The following is a 14,113-nucleotide window of genomic DNA, read 5'->3' as shown; positions in this document are numbered from 1 at the left end:
CTTCCCGGAGATTTTGGGCCCAAGCCTTTGGGACCCCCAAATGGCCAAAAAACATAAACATTTTCTTCAACCGTACTTTGAAATTGGCACACAGCACCGAACAGCTGTTTTTACGCTCGCTGCTTGCTTCCCGCCTTCCCCCATCCCTCCCCAGTTACCATCTAACTACCATCCTGACTAGACTCTTGTTCAATGGATGCCTCACATGCTCGTTTTTGTGAATAAACTGCAATACCTCGCCACTAGACCACATGGGAATTTACAGTGTTGTGCAGTGTTATGAAATCAGAATTCAGAGTGCAAAGATTAAGTACAGAGTGTAAACTGGCGATTGAAACTGGCGTGGTGCAATCAAGAACAGAATGTGCTGTGTTAAACAATTATAACTCATAGTGCAAAGGATTAAGTGCAGCACAATACTAAATTACTGTACATGCTTCAAGAGCATTTTCACCACTGCCAGAGCCTTAGAGGAGGCGGGTTAGCTTCGTAATGAACAGCCACAGACGTGTTGTAAGTACCCTGTACACCACTAATATTTTCCATACTCACTTCTAATTCCTCATTCCCTGGTTCCTTTTCATTTATTTCATATTTCTGTCCCTTACTTGTGTGAACAGGGTCTTAAATAGGCACTGTGCGTGTCCAGTAGAGAGTTATGTAGGTGTTTTTTTTTAGTTGGGCTGGGTTATGGTCCATAAATACCAGTCCAGGAGGCAGGGGCCCACTATCCAGGTGGACCCACTTTCTGGACATGCCTTTGGCTCTATTACATCAGATAGTGAAGGGATTATTATATATAAGATATAACGATTGCAAATGTATGTACTGTATGAATAACAACTTAGAATACATCCCAATGGAAGGACACAGAGGTTAAATGGTTAAGATATTGAAATAAAACAACCAACTACAAGACAAATAATTTTATCCACACCCAACAGATAAGAAGAAGTAATTAACTATACAACAATTACATTCTCCCTAAATAACAGCAAAATATATACAAGTAGCTTTTAAGGTAGAGGGTTAAGACGGATAATAACACATCCAGCTCGACGACAAATATTGAGACAATGAGTGGTACTACTATGCAATATCCGGCACTTTGCCTTAACTGGCATAGGGACTGGCTGAATTAGACTGGATACTGAGAGTTTACTTCAGTACATTAAGTCCCGAGATACCTTATACTGATACTGTATATGATTATCATTAAATTACAAAGTAAATCTACTCCCATGAGGGGCATTTATATTTTTGGTATTCACAGGGTTCTTGGGAAATCAGCCACCCTGAATTTCAAGGACATATGGCACTGGATGTAGTTCTGCAGTTCCATACTGATTGTTATTAATAATGGTGTTCTCGGCGAGACTTCAGAGGCAACGATTCTCATCCAAACAGATTTTTAATGACAACATACTGTAAACAGCCCAATACTTAATTAAGTAAGTTACCCACCTGCAAGACCTTTGGTGAGGTGGTGACATAAGCAATGTAAAACTCAATAGCTCGAGAAAGAAGATTATGGAGGGTCTTAGGCCGTACCTCCAAGCCCTGTGTCTGTAGCAGTCTTGGAAGGAGGTCACAAACTGTCAAGAAAAGAAAGATGAGTTGGTACAGTATACTAAATCCTTGCTATAAGTTGTTTCTTTTTAAATTTTTTCTTTGTTTCTAGGTCTTCAATATATGAGCATATCACAGAAAAAAAATTTAATTCCAATGCTACTTATAAAGCTGATATGCCAATGTCCACAAATGCAAAGTTGTTGTGTGGAAAATGTTCTCGTATTCTGGAACACGTTCCTGACTTATAATGAGGATCGTTTTTACTGAATTTTAACTTGTACACAGTACAGTAAGTCCTTGAAATACGAAAACCTGAAGTACGAATTTTCGATCGTACGAAATCGACTAATATAGGACAAATTCCACAGTACGAAAATATCCGTCTCGATGATACGAAAATCGATACTCAATACGAAAGGAAATGCAAAGATAACCCGATTATCCAGACTATATGATGTGAAGAAGTCCCTGAGTAGTCTGAGATCACGATTAATCTGGCAGAAACAAAACACAAGCACTCTTAGACTGATTTATTTACTGGTAAATGTACAATGAAACACACAACTATCTTCCATGTTCAGTCTGAAGAAAATTTACACCAGGAAAAATACAATGAAAACCCTGTTTCTACTAGTGTATGTTTCAAATGGTTCGATTTTCCCACGCTATATTCATCAGACTTTGGGAAGATACTTATGTCTTTCATTGTACACTTGAAGCAACAGAAAGACCTTACCAATTCAATTCATAATCCTCCAGCTTGTTTCTGTAATTTTCTGATAACTTTCAGTTTGGCAAATTACTTTTTCTTGCTGAAAAATTCCCTCCCCGTTATTATCGTCACTTTCCCATACCATCGTTTCCAGCGCAGTGGAAGAAACTCAACGTGCCCAAAGGTGGATATCGTTTCCCAGTTTCTCAACTGGAGGTTAGGTTAGGGTAAAATTATTAGGTACAGATAAGCTCAGTTAGGCCAGGTTTAGTTAAACACTTAGGGAAGAACAGCCCTTTCCGCCATTATGTTAACGAAATAAACAAGAGTTGTCACACCAGAACAGCTAAAAATGACGGGGAAACAGATTTAATAAGAAACGTTTACCATATTTACCAACCCAGAAATAATCTGAAAAATATAACAGACTATCAGGAAGAACTGATTTGGTAAGATGCTTTTACTGCTTAAAGTAAGACGTATGTTTAGCCCCCTCAATGGCTGTGGGTTCAGGTATTTGCGTGCTCCCATGGTTGGCCTTGGGACCATTTTTTCAAAGTTCTAAAATCAATTTCTTTTTCTTACATATGTGAAAAGACCCGTTTGGCACACCTGGCTTCTCCCCCCCCCCATAAACCCATCCTGTGATTTGCTATGATTCGTGTAAGAATTAATAAAATTAGAACGCGTGTTACATCAGCATGTATACTGTACATCGGCCGAAAATATCTGGGACGAAGTGAACTATGAATGCCAGACTGCTTGAGGTGGTAGAGTAGGGTCGTGTAAACATACCAGCGACCCTCATTCCCTTCCCATAATTGCTCACAGTGTTTTATAGCTCACCCTAACTCAACGTCACTGACACCAGTACAGTATGGCATTGATCAGGGCCAGCAGCTATGAAAGTGATAATGGAATACATTATTGTTTGTATCGGTCCTCTCTCTTTCATACACACACATAAGAACAAACAAAAGAATGAGCAGTAAATGTACACTAACTCTAAGGAGCAGAACTAACTGTGCTCAGTCGGTCCGAAATATATTGGGAAGAGTGATACCGAATGAAGAATGTGGAACTGAATGCCAACCTACGAGAACATGTGGGACGAAAGTAATTTTTTTCTGATTAGCAAACATTTTTGTTCCGTATCGTCTCTTAAAATTGTAAAACCCGTTACCTTTCGTGTAAGCATACAGCCTAAAGACCTTACCAATTAGGTTCATATTCCTCTTGTTTGTCCTCTATATTTTTCTGACTATTTTGAGGGTGGTAAATTATGTTCTCTTGCTGAAAGAAACTTACTGAAAATTAGGGAGCATGTAACATAAGCATGTAGACGTCGGCGAATACATCTGGAGTGAAGAGAACGCCTGACTGATGGGATGGTAGAGCAGGGTCATGTGCACACATGAGTGACCTTCGTTCCCTTCCCGTAATTGTTTGCAATTTTTAATAATGCCCTAACTTAACGTCACTGACACCGAAACAGTGAAGTGTTGTTCAAGGCCGGCAGATACGAAGGGGTTAATGGAATACCTGTACTGTATGAAAAATTCAAAATGGGCGCTGTGCATAGTGCCGCACTCGCTTGCCAGGAGAAAACGACCTAACCCCTCTCTGGTAAACAAATTTTTGCGCGCTTCTCAGTTGAGTCCACGTCCCTCCTCTCCTCACAGCCTCGCTGTACATGAGGATATTTTGGAAGCCCTTCACCTTTTCGTATTGTTTCGCCATGCCTCCCAAGTGCCCTGCATCATCTCCAGCATTGGGGGAGCCCGCTGCAAAGAAGCAGCAGAACCATACTCTAATTCTGGAAAGGAAATTGGAAATTACAAGACCCCATGAGGAGGGGCAGGGAGTCTCGGAGACTGGGCGTGCTTTAGGCCTTGCTGTTTCCACCAGTGGGACTGTGACGAAGAAAAAGGAGATGTACAAGAATATGGCCACCTCCTTCTCTACAATTGTATACAGGTATTGCTTACTTCTTAATAGGGGGGGTGAAGTTTAGGTGGGGGTCCAAGGGGGTCCTGGGACGCATCCCCCCATTTATATGTATATTTCAATGGGGAAAATCGTTTTGATATACGAAATTTCGAATTACGAAAGGCTTTTTTGGTCCCAATCCCTTTCGTATATCAAGGACTCACTGTATACTGTACTGTATATATATATATATATATATATATATATATGACACAAGCACTGATAAAGAGTCCACACATAGTAGCACTGTGCACCCTTGATGGAGTAGCTCTGGTGTCCATCTGGAAGCCAAACTTCCTCATATTTCCCTGCACCTAACCATCAGATGGACCTCTGTCCAACCATGGGGAGGTGCTGTCTAACAAAGGGGTGCTGGACCCTACACAGTGCAGATACAGTACAGTACTGTACCTGTAGGATAGCTCCAAGGAAGCAGTTGCTTATCTGTGGTCAATAGATCTGCTCAGTAGACATAGTGGGGTTAAGCAACAGCAGCAAAAACAACAAAGTGCTGTTACATACAATTTGCCAAACCAATATAGACCCAATTTTGGCATTCTTCCGATACTGAATTGATATTGATTTTTACAGTTTTGTCGGTAGCTGAGTAAGCAAAGAGGTAGTCTGCTGTCCCAATGGACACTGGTTCAAATCCAGGCTAGGGCAGGAAACAGTTTAAGGATCTGAGTTTCATTAAACTTTACTGATCTACCACGAGACCCGCTGACATACTGTGAGTGCATCCCTGCTAATATCAATACAGTACACCAGTCCAGCTAGCATGTATTCAATAAGGATGGTGGTTGTTAGCACCAAAGTGGTGACATGTGGAGGTGTATCATAGGAAGGAGTACTGCTGGGCCTCAGGGAACAAGCTGTGAAAACCTTTGCCCAGAGTCACCTACTAGAAAGAAAAAAAAAAACGCAGCATTCTCTATTTGGTCACAACATTTAGTCACTTTTTTCAGTGTAGCCTAAATAAAGAAGTGATCTACTACATGTGATAAGAAAGAAGGTAGTAGATGGATGCAACAAAGGGACAGCAAATCTGAAATGAGATGAACAACATTTGGCAACTTTCCTTAAGCTAAGCTTCTGCAGTAAAACAAACTTTTAGCTGACAGAAAAATGTTACTTACAGATCTTGCCAAAGTTATTAAAAGTACCCAACTTTGGTGCTTAAATTAGGGTACTCTTACATTTTAAAAATTTTACGCAAGTCAAAACAAGGTGAATGTATTCAAGCAAAAATACAAATGTATTTTGTTCATTTGTGGTAGGTGGAGGCACTCACCATCCACTCACTCGAAGTAGTGCTGCTGTCGGGTGTCTGCCCTTTCCTCTCCTCCATCCTTCTTTCCTTCCATCCTCTTCTGTCTTTCTTTCCTTCATTCTTTCCTTGTCCTTCAGCCTACAGAAGACTTTACACTCCTTCTTCTGTCTTTCTTTCCTTCATTCTTTCCTCTTTCTTCTGCCTGTGGGTGATTCTACACTAACAGACAAGCCAAATAGTCTCCTGGACACCAGAAAACCATTTACTACGCCGGGTGGTAACCATATAACCAAATTTTGGCGTCTGGTGGTTTAGTGGGTAATTATTGCGCTTCAGTCGGATTGAGCCGGTGAGGGTTTATATCCAAAGGATGGTTGGGGTTGATTGCTCTTATAATGCCACTCAGGGATGAGTAAGACTGGTCACTCTTATCTTAAATGTCAGGACCAACTGCCTAGACAAGCTCCTACACTCCTCATGGGGCAATGCAGGATTGGATGATGGATGGATGGATAGATTTTGTTCATAAAGTACTCATGCAAAGTCATTTAAAAAGTAATTGAAAAAATAACCACTAACTTCTCAGCCAACATCAACCTATAAACTGATTAGTTACTTGGTGCCAGAAATGCGACAATGTTACAAATGGAGTGCGGTCTAGAGGCTGAAAAAGAGAAAGGCATCAGCTGCTGGTGGGGTCTATGCAGAGATGATTAAAAAGACAGCAAAGCATTAGCTGGAAATATGTAAGAAAGACTGAATGACTGCTATTGTGCCTGCAGAGTGGAAAAAGACAGGGATTATGCCTCACAAAGGTGATCTAAAAAAAAAAAAAAAAAAAAAAAAAAAGCACTATACACCTACAAAGGGTTGTACAAGCTATATGGAAGAATAATGGTAGCGAAGGTAAGGAAATCACCAGATTATCTGGTGAGTAACAATCAGGGTGGCTATAGTAGTTGGGGATGTATGGAATAAATATCTAAAATGGGACACACAGTGAAGAAAAATTGTGAAAATGACTGTAGGGTATTTACAGCATCAACAGATCATGTGAATCCTGCTAGAGTTTTGATGAAAGTGATCAAACCTGTGTAAGGGTAGGTGGGCATTAGGTGTGTGGTTCAAGACCAGTGCTGGAGGGAAACAAGAACTGTGATGTCAGCATGGCTTTTCAATGTAGTGTGTGTGTGTGTGTGTGTGTGTGTGTGTGTGTGTGTGTGTGTGTGTGTGTGTGTGTGTGTGTGTGTGTGTGTGTGTGTGTTCTTACCCCATTAGTCTTACCTAATTGTATCTTAACAGAAATGAGTCAAGCTCATACTGTCCCATGTGTCAAACCACTTTTACCATACACATCCTTAAATTTATGAATTGTTTTGGCACACACCATTTCATTCGGTAGTGCATCCCACTGATCAAGTGCCCTATTTGGGAAACTGATTTTCCTTACATCTTTATCACCTCTCTTTTTATGTAGTTTTTTTGCAGTGTCCTCTTGCTGATGCTTCCCCATAGGTTATATATTCGTTTATGTCTATTTTCTCTTTCCCTGAGATGCATTTATATAACATAATCATGTCTCCTCTTTTCCTTCTCTCCTGCAGTGTTGGTAGATTCAATTTTTCTAGTCTTTCTTCGCAGCTTAGATCCCTTAAGCTTGGTACCCATCTTGTAGCGGTCCTTTGTACTTTTTCAATCTTATTTATGTGTTTTCTTGAGATGATGACTCCAGATTACTGATATTTCAGGGCTGGTCTGATGAATGATGTTATTATCTTTCTCAGCATGTCTTCATTTATGTATGCTATTCTCATTAGCATGCAGTGTACACTTGTTCAGTACCTTCTTACTGACGTGATCAGCCAGTGATAGTCTGTTATTGATAATCACTCCTAGGTCCTTCTTCCTTTCTGAGATGTGTAGGATTGAACTTCCTAACTTATAATCCCACTCTGGTCTTTTCCACTTTTACCAAACTTAATTATATGACACTTGTCCTTACTGAATTCCATTTGCCATTTATTGCTCCATTCATTAAGTTTATTTAATTCTTCTTGTAGCTCTCTGCAATAGTCTGTGTTAGTAATTCTCCTTTGTATTTTTACATCATCCGCAAACATATTTAGATAGCTTCCATTTCCAATGTTACTATATCATTTATATATACTAAAAACATAACTGGTGCAAGCACTGAGCTCTGTGGAACTCCACTAGTCACTTCCCTCCATGGTGAGTATAGTAATTACCCCTTAGTACACTGCTCAGTTTTTAAGAAATTCAGGAACTGAGGTAGCTTTTAACCCGCCGTGTCCCGACCGATTTTTCACCACTGAGCTCCCCCAATTCCAGCAGATTTTCGAAAAGTTTTTTTTTTTTTACTAAAACCTGAAGACAGTGAACAGGATGCGAGATATGACTGTACTTTGGACAATAATCATCTCAGCTTAGTTCACATCTAAAAAGGTTTAGAAATAAGCTTTATAAGAGTTATGAGAGTCTAGGGCCATTGGATAAAACGGATATTTCTTTTTATTTTCCATCTTTACTCAGCTGATTCCAATACGAATCTGATTAATTATTGGATAATTTTTCCCCTTCCAATATATCATCACCATCATCATCTAATCCTGTGTTGCCCCATGAGGAGCGTAGGAGCCCAGGGCTAGGCAAGTTAGTCTAGTTATTTAAGATGCGAATGATCACCCTCACTCATCCCTGAGTGTTATTACGTGAGCAATAAACTCCAACCATCCCTTGGATATACACCCATACAGGCTCAATCCGATTGGATCGCCTTAATTACCCACTAAACCACCAGGCGCCATAATTTGGTTATATGGTTACCATCCAACGTAGTAAATGGTTTCCTGGTGTACAGGAAACCATTTGGTTTGACACTCAGTGTAGAGTCAACCACAGGCAGAAGGAAGAGGAAAGAATGAAGGAAAAAAAGACAGAAGAAGGGGTGTAGAGTCACCCGTAAGCATAAGGAAGAGGAAAAAATGAAGGAAAGAAAGACAGAAGAGAAGAGATACCGATATTAGTCAGCTTTTGCTTGAAGGTTTACATCACTGTCTTTTTTTTTTCTTTCACTCCTTTTCTTTCTTCCTGCATTTTTTTGTTTTTTGTTGTTCTCTGCAGGTGAGATCAGTGGCACTGTCCAGTGGTAAAGCACGACTGAAAACAGATGAGATGGATTTTTTTTTTTTTCAATAGTACAATGAATGCTACCGCTACAGTCTGGCAATTACAATGCGATATTCCTAGGGAAGAAGAGAGAAGTCTACCTGCTTCTAGTTTTTATGGACTCTGAGAAAACATTTGACAGTGCCCAGAGAAATGGTACAGTGAACAATGAATATGTTGGAAAAACAAGACTGGCTGGCTGGTGATTTACCCCATGAATCTGGGTGACATACTTTTTTGCTCATTCTTGTTGCTACCAGACGATTCTGTTCAGACTTAGGAAAGGTTTCTCGTACTGAATGAGTTATACAGGATATATCTACCTTCTCCAGTTCAAAGAGTCTATCCAAGCTGAATAAGTGGTAAGAGAGGACAGAAATAAAATAAAAGTGGCATCCTTGAAATGAATGGATATACTCTTTTGCTGGGGTTGGTACATTCACCCATTTATAAAGCTAACACTGGATGATTCTGCAACAGGGGAGAATCCTAACAGTCAGAGACATTGTTTTCAATCTTCATAAAGCACTGTATCTCCACTAACACTATAACTGTACATCTTGGAATTTTATTTAGGCCTATACCAAATTATTTTGTTCGGGTAAGAGAAATCCCAGCAGCCATAAGATTATGACCCTATGATATACACAAAATACTCACCCAGCATTCTACAGTAGGGACTTAAGGGAACCAAATAAATAAGCATGTGTACGGAAGTTACTCATCTAACACTCTATGGTATGGACAGAGGGGGCTGACTGGATTAAGCATATCCAAGGATTTATGCAAGTGACTTACCCATCATTCGAAGGCAACAGCTGAGGGTGTTGACTGGATTACCAATAAGAATACAGCCCTAGGATGTACATGAGCTACTCACCCAGCATTCTACGGTACGGGTTGATGGGACTTGTGCAGTGCTTTTCAGCAGCCAGGAGGTTCTCCACAAGCTGAAGCTGCAACAATAAAGCCACCGTTTTGTTTCTCAGTACAGTAGGTGAAATGCTGTATTTGTAACTACTAAGAGCTCTTGTATTTTCATCAGCATCGGAGATTTTGTAGCATGTCTTCATTAGCAAATATTATTTTGCACATTACACCTTAGTACAGCATTCTTCTGTATATAATTTATATCTTTTAATACTGACATAATTTGTATTACTTATTATAGCTTACTTGATTTACTCTGAGAAGAGACGAGCCTTAAGCTTTTGAAAGCTGGCAGCTGATTGGTTGTCTGAGTGCATTCATTATTAACGATGCACTTAGAATTATTTTTACTATAAGGGTAACAATACCCATCTGATGATAAGACTGCCCCAACAGAGTACTGTAAATACTCTCCAAGATCCAACATAATAGAGCTAAAGGCAAGTCCGGGACTTGGTCTTGTCCGGGACTTGGGAAAATGTCCTTTGAACAGGTACTTATGAATCCCAACCCAACCTAACTTTAAATGCCACCTAAATAACTCTCTACCTGACATGCACAGCACCTATTTAAGACCCTATTCACACAAACATGGGACAGAAACCATGATATAAATGAAAAGGAACCAGAGAATAAGAAATCAGAAGTTAGTATGGAAAATACTTAGCAGTGTACAGGGACCCTGTGACATGTCCGTGGCTGTTGCAAAGATTAACCCGCCTCCTCTCAGGCTCTGAGAGTGGTGCAGGTGCACTTGAAGCACATACAGTACTGTAATCCAGTGTTCTGTTGCACTTAATCCTTTGCACTCCAAATTCTAATTTCTTAACACTGCACATTCTGTTCTTACTTGCGCTGCACTCGAAACTCGCCAGTGTTACACTCTGCACTTAATCCTTTGCACTTTGAATTCTAATTTCTTGACACTGCACATTCTGTTCCTAACACTGCAAAACACTGTAAATTCCCATGTGGTCTAGTGGCGAGTTTTTGCTGTTTATTCACTGTCCGAGTCGGAGAGTAGGAGTTGCAGGTGGTCGAGGGGTGCGTTGCTGAGGCATGGTGATGGGCTATCCACTGCAGACGACTCTGAAGATAGCCGCAAACACACATCCAGTGGCAACTCCACCATGACTGATGTGTTGGGCTGCGGCTCGGAGATGGAAGGCCTGTCTTGGGGAGGCAGTGGTGTGGAGCCAGGGCTGGGCACGGTGGGGGTCATGAGCCTGAAGAAGCTGTCAATGGTTGATTGAAGTAACGAATGGCGATTCTGGCAAGTGATGATGCGCTGTCTAAAAGTGCGCACCTCCTCTACAAGTCCCAGAGGCCTCATCTCCTGGTCGCAGTCCGGGTGTTCAAGATAGTCCAAAACGAACTCTACGTGCTCCCGGAGTGTGCTCAGCTTGGGGATGGCTGGAGTAGTGAAGTGCTGAGAGGAGTCCGCATTATACTCACTATCCTTGTCAAAATCTTCCAGTTGGGTATTTGTACCTGCAACTTAAGATGGGATCTCAATATCAGACATGATTTGATACCCAGGATCGCCCTCGTCGTCATCCAACCACTCATGCACTTCGTCCACATCCACCTCATTGCCAGCCACACGAAGACATGCATGGAAGTCACCCATGTCAAACCCTAGAAAGTCGTGCACCACATCGACTCTGAGATGCAGACGAGACCAACCACTTTCCAGAGTCTTGACAGGGACTTCCCTCCATGCACTGGCCCAGTTGTAGATGGCTGACTTGAGGTTGTAGTGGCGAAGGTTTTCCACAGTTCGCTGGACTCGTGTGTCCCGTCCCTCCCTGCGCTCGTTCTCGTCCTTGAGAACAACCATCACCTCGTTCAGGAACTTCCGACGGTACGGCCTCTTCGTAGCCATGATCACTCCTTGATCCATTGGTTGGATGAGAGCAGTAGTATTAGCAGGCAAAAACAAGCACCTAATGCGGCCATTCTCAGCCACCAATTCCTTGTCGGACGGATGTGCAGGTGCATTGTCCAGAAGGAGAGCCTTTACCTGGTTGAGTGGTATTCCCAGTGTCTTCATCCGATAATGGATGACCTCCTTGACGAAGTGCTGGTGAAACCAGTCTTTGAAGATCTTGGCTGTGAACCACGCCTTCACAGAATGGTACCAAACAACAGGAAGGACATCCATCAACCCACGAAGGCACATAGGCTGCTTTGCACGGACAACAATAACAGGCTTGAGCCGGTGCATGCTGTTAGCACTGGCACAACACAAAGCAGATATCCGTTGCTTGGAGAGCTTGCGTCCAGGTACACGTCTCCTCTGCTAGGATCTTCGTTGGCAGCGAGCAGTAGAACAGACCAGTTTCGTCAGTGTTGTAAACTTGACCGAGAGTGAGGCCCTCCCTGTCGATCAAGCCCTTCACCTTCTGCCAAAACTCTTCTTCTCCCTTCTTGTTGGCGTCCAAAGCTTTGCCATGGGCCTTATGGTTGGTAGGTCCATGTCGTAACTTGAAAGCAAAGAGCCAACCCTCGGATGCCTTGAAGCCTGGGGTGTTGTGTAACCTTGCGAACTTCTCAGCAGCAGCCTTCAGCTCCGTACCAAGCACCAGCACACCAGCAGCACGTTGTTGACGATACCAAATCAGCATGGAGCGGTCGACTTCTGCAAACCTGGAAGGGTACATAATCTTACTCTGCACATTGCGTTTAGTCTTCAATGCTAAGTCTGCCATGTACTGAGTGAGTTTGTCCCGGGACTTCTTGATATCGAACAAGGTAGAGCAGACCAGGTTGAATTCTTGGAGTACACGGGATGTCAACCATCCCACGTCCACCTTCTCCAATATCTCCCTCTTCTTCTCCAGAGTCAGAACCACTCGTTTCCTCTTGTTGGGAGGCAGGGCCATCGTCACGTACACAAGTAAGAGGCAGCAGAGGAACAGCGGGGCCTGCAGCAGGTAGGACACCACCACAAAGGTGAGCACGTCGACAGCCATAGCGACGAACGTGCAGTCACGATGATAGGTAGGTGGGAAGTGGGGAGGATGCAGGGGCACTCTACTGAACGTCGGTGGAACTAAGTGCCAAGACACAGCTGCTCATCACCGTGCAACAAATTCAAAGTAGGGTTGAAAACTCCCCCCCCCCCCCATTCTTTGGTCATTTTTGGTGTCTGAGGACCCAAGCCCAATGTGTCCAGGACTTACAATGTCCGGGACTTGGGCGTCCAGGTCTTACAGGGATTACTTTATTATATAGTTATCTGTATAGATTAATTTCAAAACAGAGCCTTACAAAGTTTATCAGATGGTCTAGTCACGTATGAAATTTTGAATTCTTAGGCAAATCAAAACATGTCAAGTAAAGTCTTATGAGTACCTTGATTTTTTTTAATGTTCAGACAAATTAAGGTAAATTATGTCATTACTGCGACAGTTTATAAAATCTAACTTAGGAAATATGATGGTGGGAGGAGGGGGGGGGTTTGACTGCTTGTGCGATGTCCCACTTGACTAAGTACCAGTAGACATATACTGTATTCTATTTGAAAGCGTTTTGCTGTAACATCAGTTTACATTACGCTTTTCATTTTTGCATCCTCAGTAAGCTTTCTATCTTTTCAGTTTTGAATATCTAAGAAAGCTGTGACAAGGTATGGGCTGTGGGATATGTAAAAGTTACATTGACCTATAGCTTCTTCACCCATGTCAACTAGCCATATTTACTGGAATTCCGATGCTTTACTAATTTAGATTTTACAAAAGTCACAGTAATGACAATTTACCTTAATATGCCTAAACAAGGGGGGAAAAAATCAAGGTAATCATAAAATTTTACCTGAATGTGTTTGATTTGTCCTGAGAATTCAACGTTTCAAACATGTCTACACTGTCTGACAATTTGTAAGGCCCCATTTTTAAACTAATCTACACAAATAACTATTCACAATATTTTATTTGGGCAATCGTATCATCAAATGGTTATTGTAACCCTTACAAAAAAAATAATTTTAATCCCTAAAAGACGGGCATTGTAATGTTTTGACGTACGCTCAGGACAGGCATAATCGGCGGGTGCGATATGGTGGGGGATTTGTGGGGAGGGAGGTGTGGAGGGGTGTGGGGGTTGTGGGATGGTGCAGGGATGGGGACTGGGTTCTTGGGGGAGGTGGGGGGTGGGGTGGGAGGATAGAGTTGGGGTGGGGGTGATGGGTGGGGGTGGTAAGTGGGGGGGTTGAGAGGGGGATGGGGGGCAAAGGGTGGGGGTGGCAGTGGGGGCTGGAGGGGTGGAGTTGTTTGGGAGGGGTGAGGTGGGGTTGTTTGGGGGGTGTGGGGGGTTTGTGGGTTGGGGTTTCAGGGGTATGGGGGTGGGGGTGGAGGAGGGTAGGGGGTTGGGGGTGGAGGAGGGTAGGGAGTTGGGGGTGGTGGGGGTAGGGGGAGGGTGGTAGGGGGTGGGGAATAGGGGGTGGTGGA

The 14,113-nt window shown here is 42.4% G+C and overlaps 1 protein-coding gene across 1 annotated transcript in view; it reads right to left on the bottom strand.

The window, feature by feature from the left end:
* IntS10 (integrator complex subunit 10) overlaps window positions 1-14,113 on the bottom strand; it is a 157,208-nt gene that overhangs the window by 74,080 nt on the left and 69,015 nt on the right. The window contains exons 6-7 of the mRNA XM_080267138.1: window positions 9,613-9,688; window positions 1,465-1,595 (exon numbers count right to left, since the gene is read on the bottom strand). Of these exons, the coding sequence (XP_080123264.1) occupies window positions 1,465-1,595; window positions 9,613-9,688 (207 nt within the window). The remainder of the gene's footprint in view (window positions 1-1,464; window positions 1,596-9,612; window positions 9,689-14,113) is intronic.

Source organism: Coenobita brevimanus, chromosome 23 (assembly GCF_032717465.1).
Source record: "Coenobita brevimanus isolate Jiangsu-jjx chromosome 23, ASM3271746v2, whole genome shotgun sequence".
Taxonomy (NCBI): domain Eukaryota; kingdom Metazoa; phylum Arthropoda; class Malacostraca; order Decapoda; family Coenobitidae; genus Coenobita; species Coenobita brevimanus.
The sequence above is the reverse complement of the archived record's forward strand: the minus strand, read 5'-3'. Positions and strand labels throughout refer to the sequence as shown.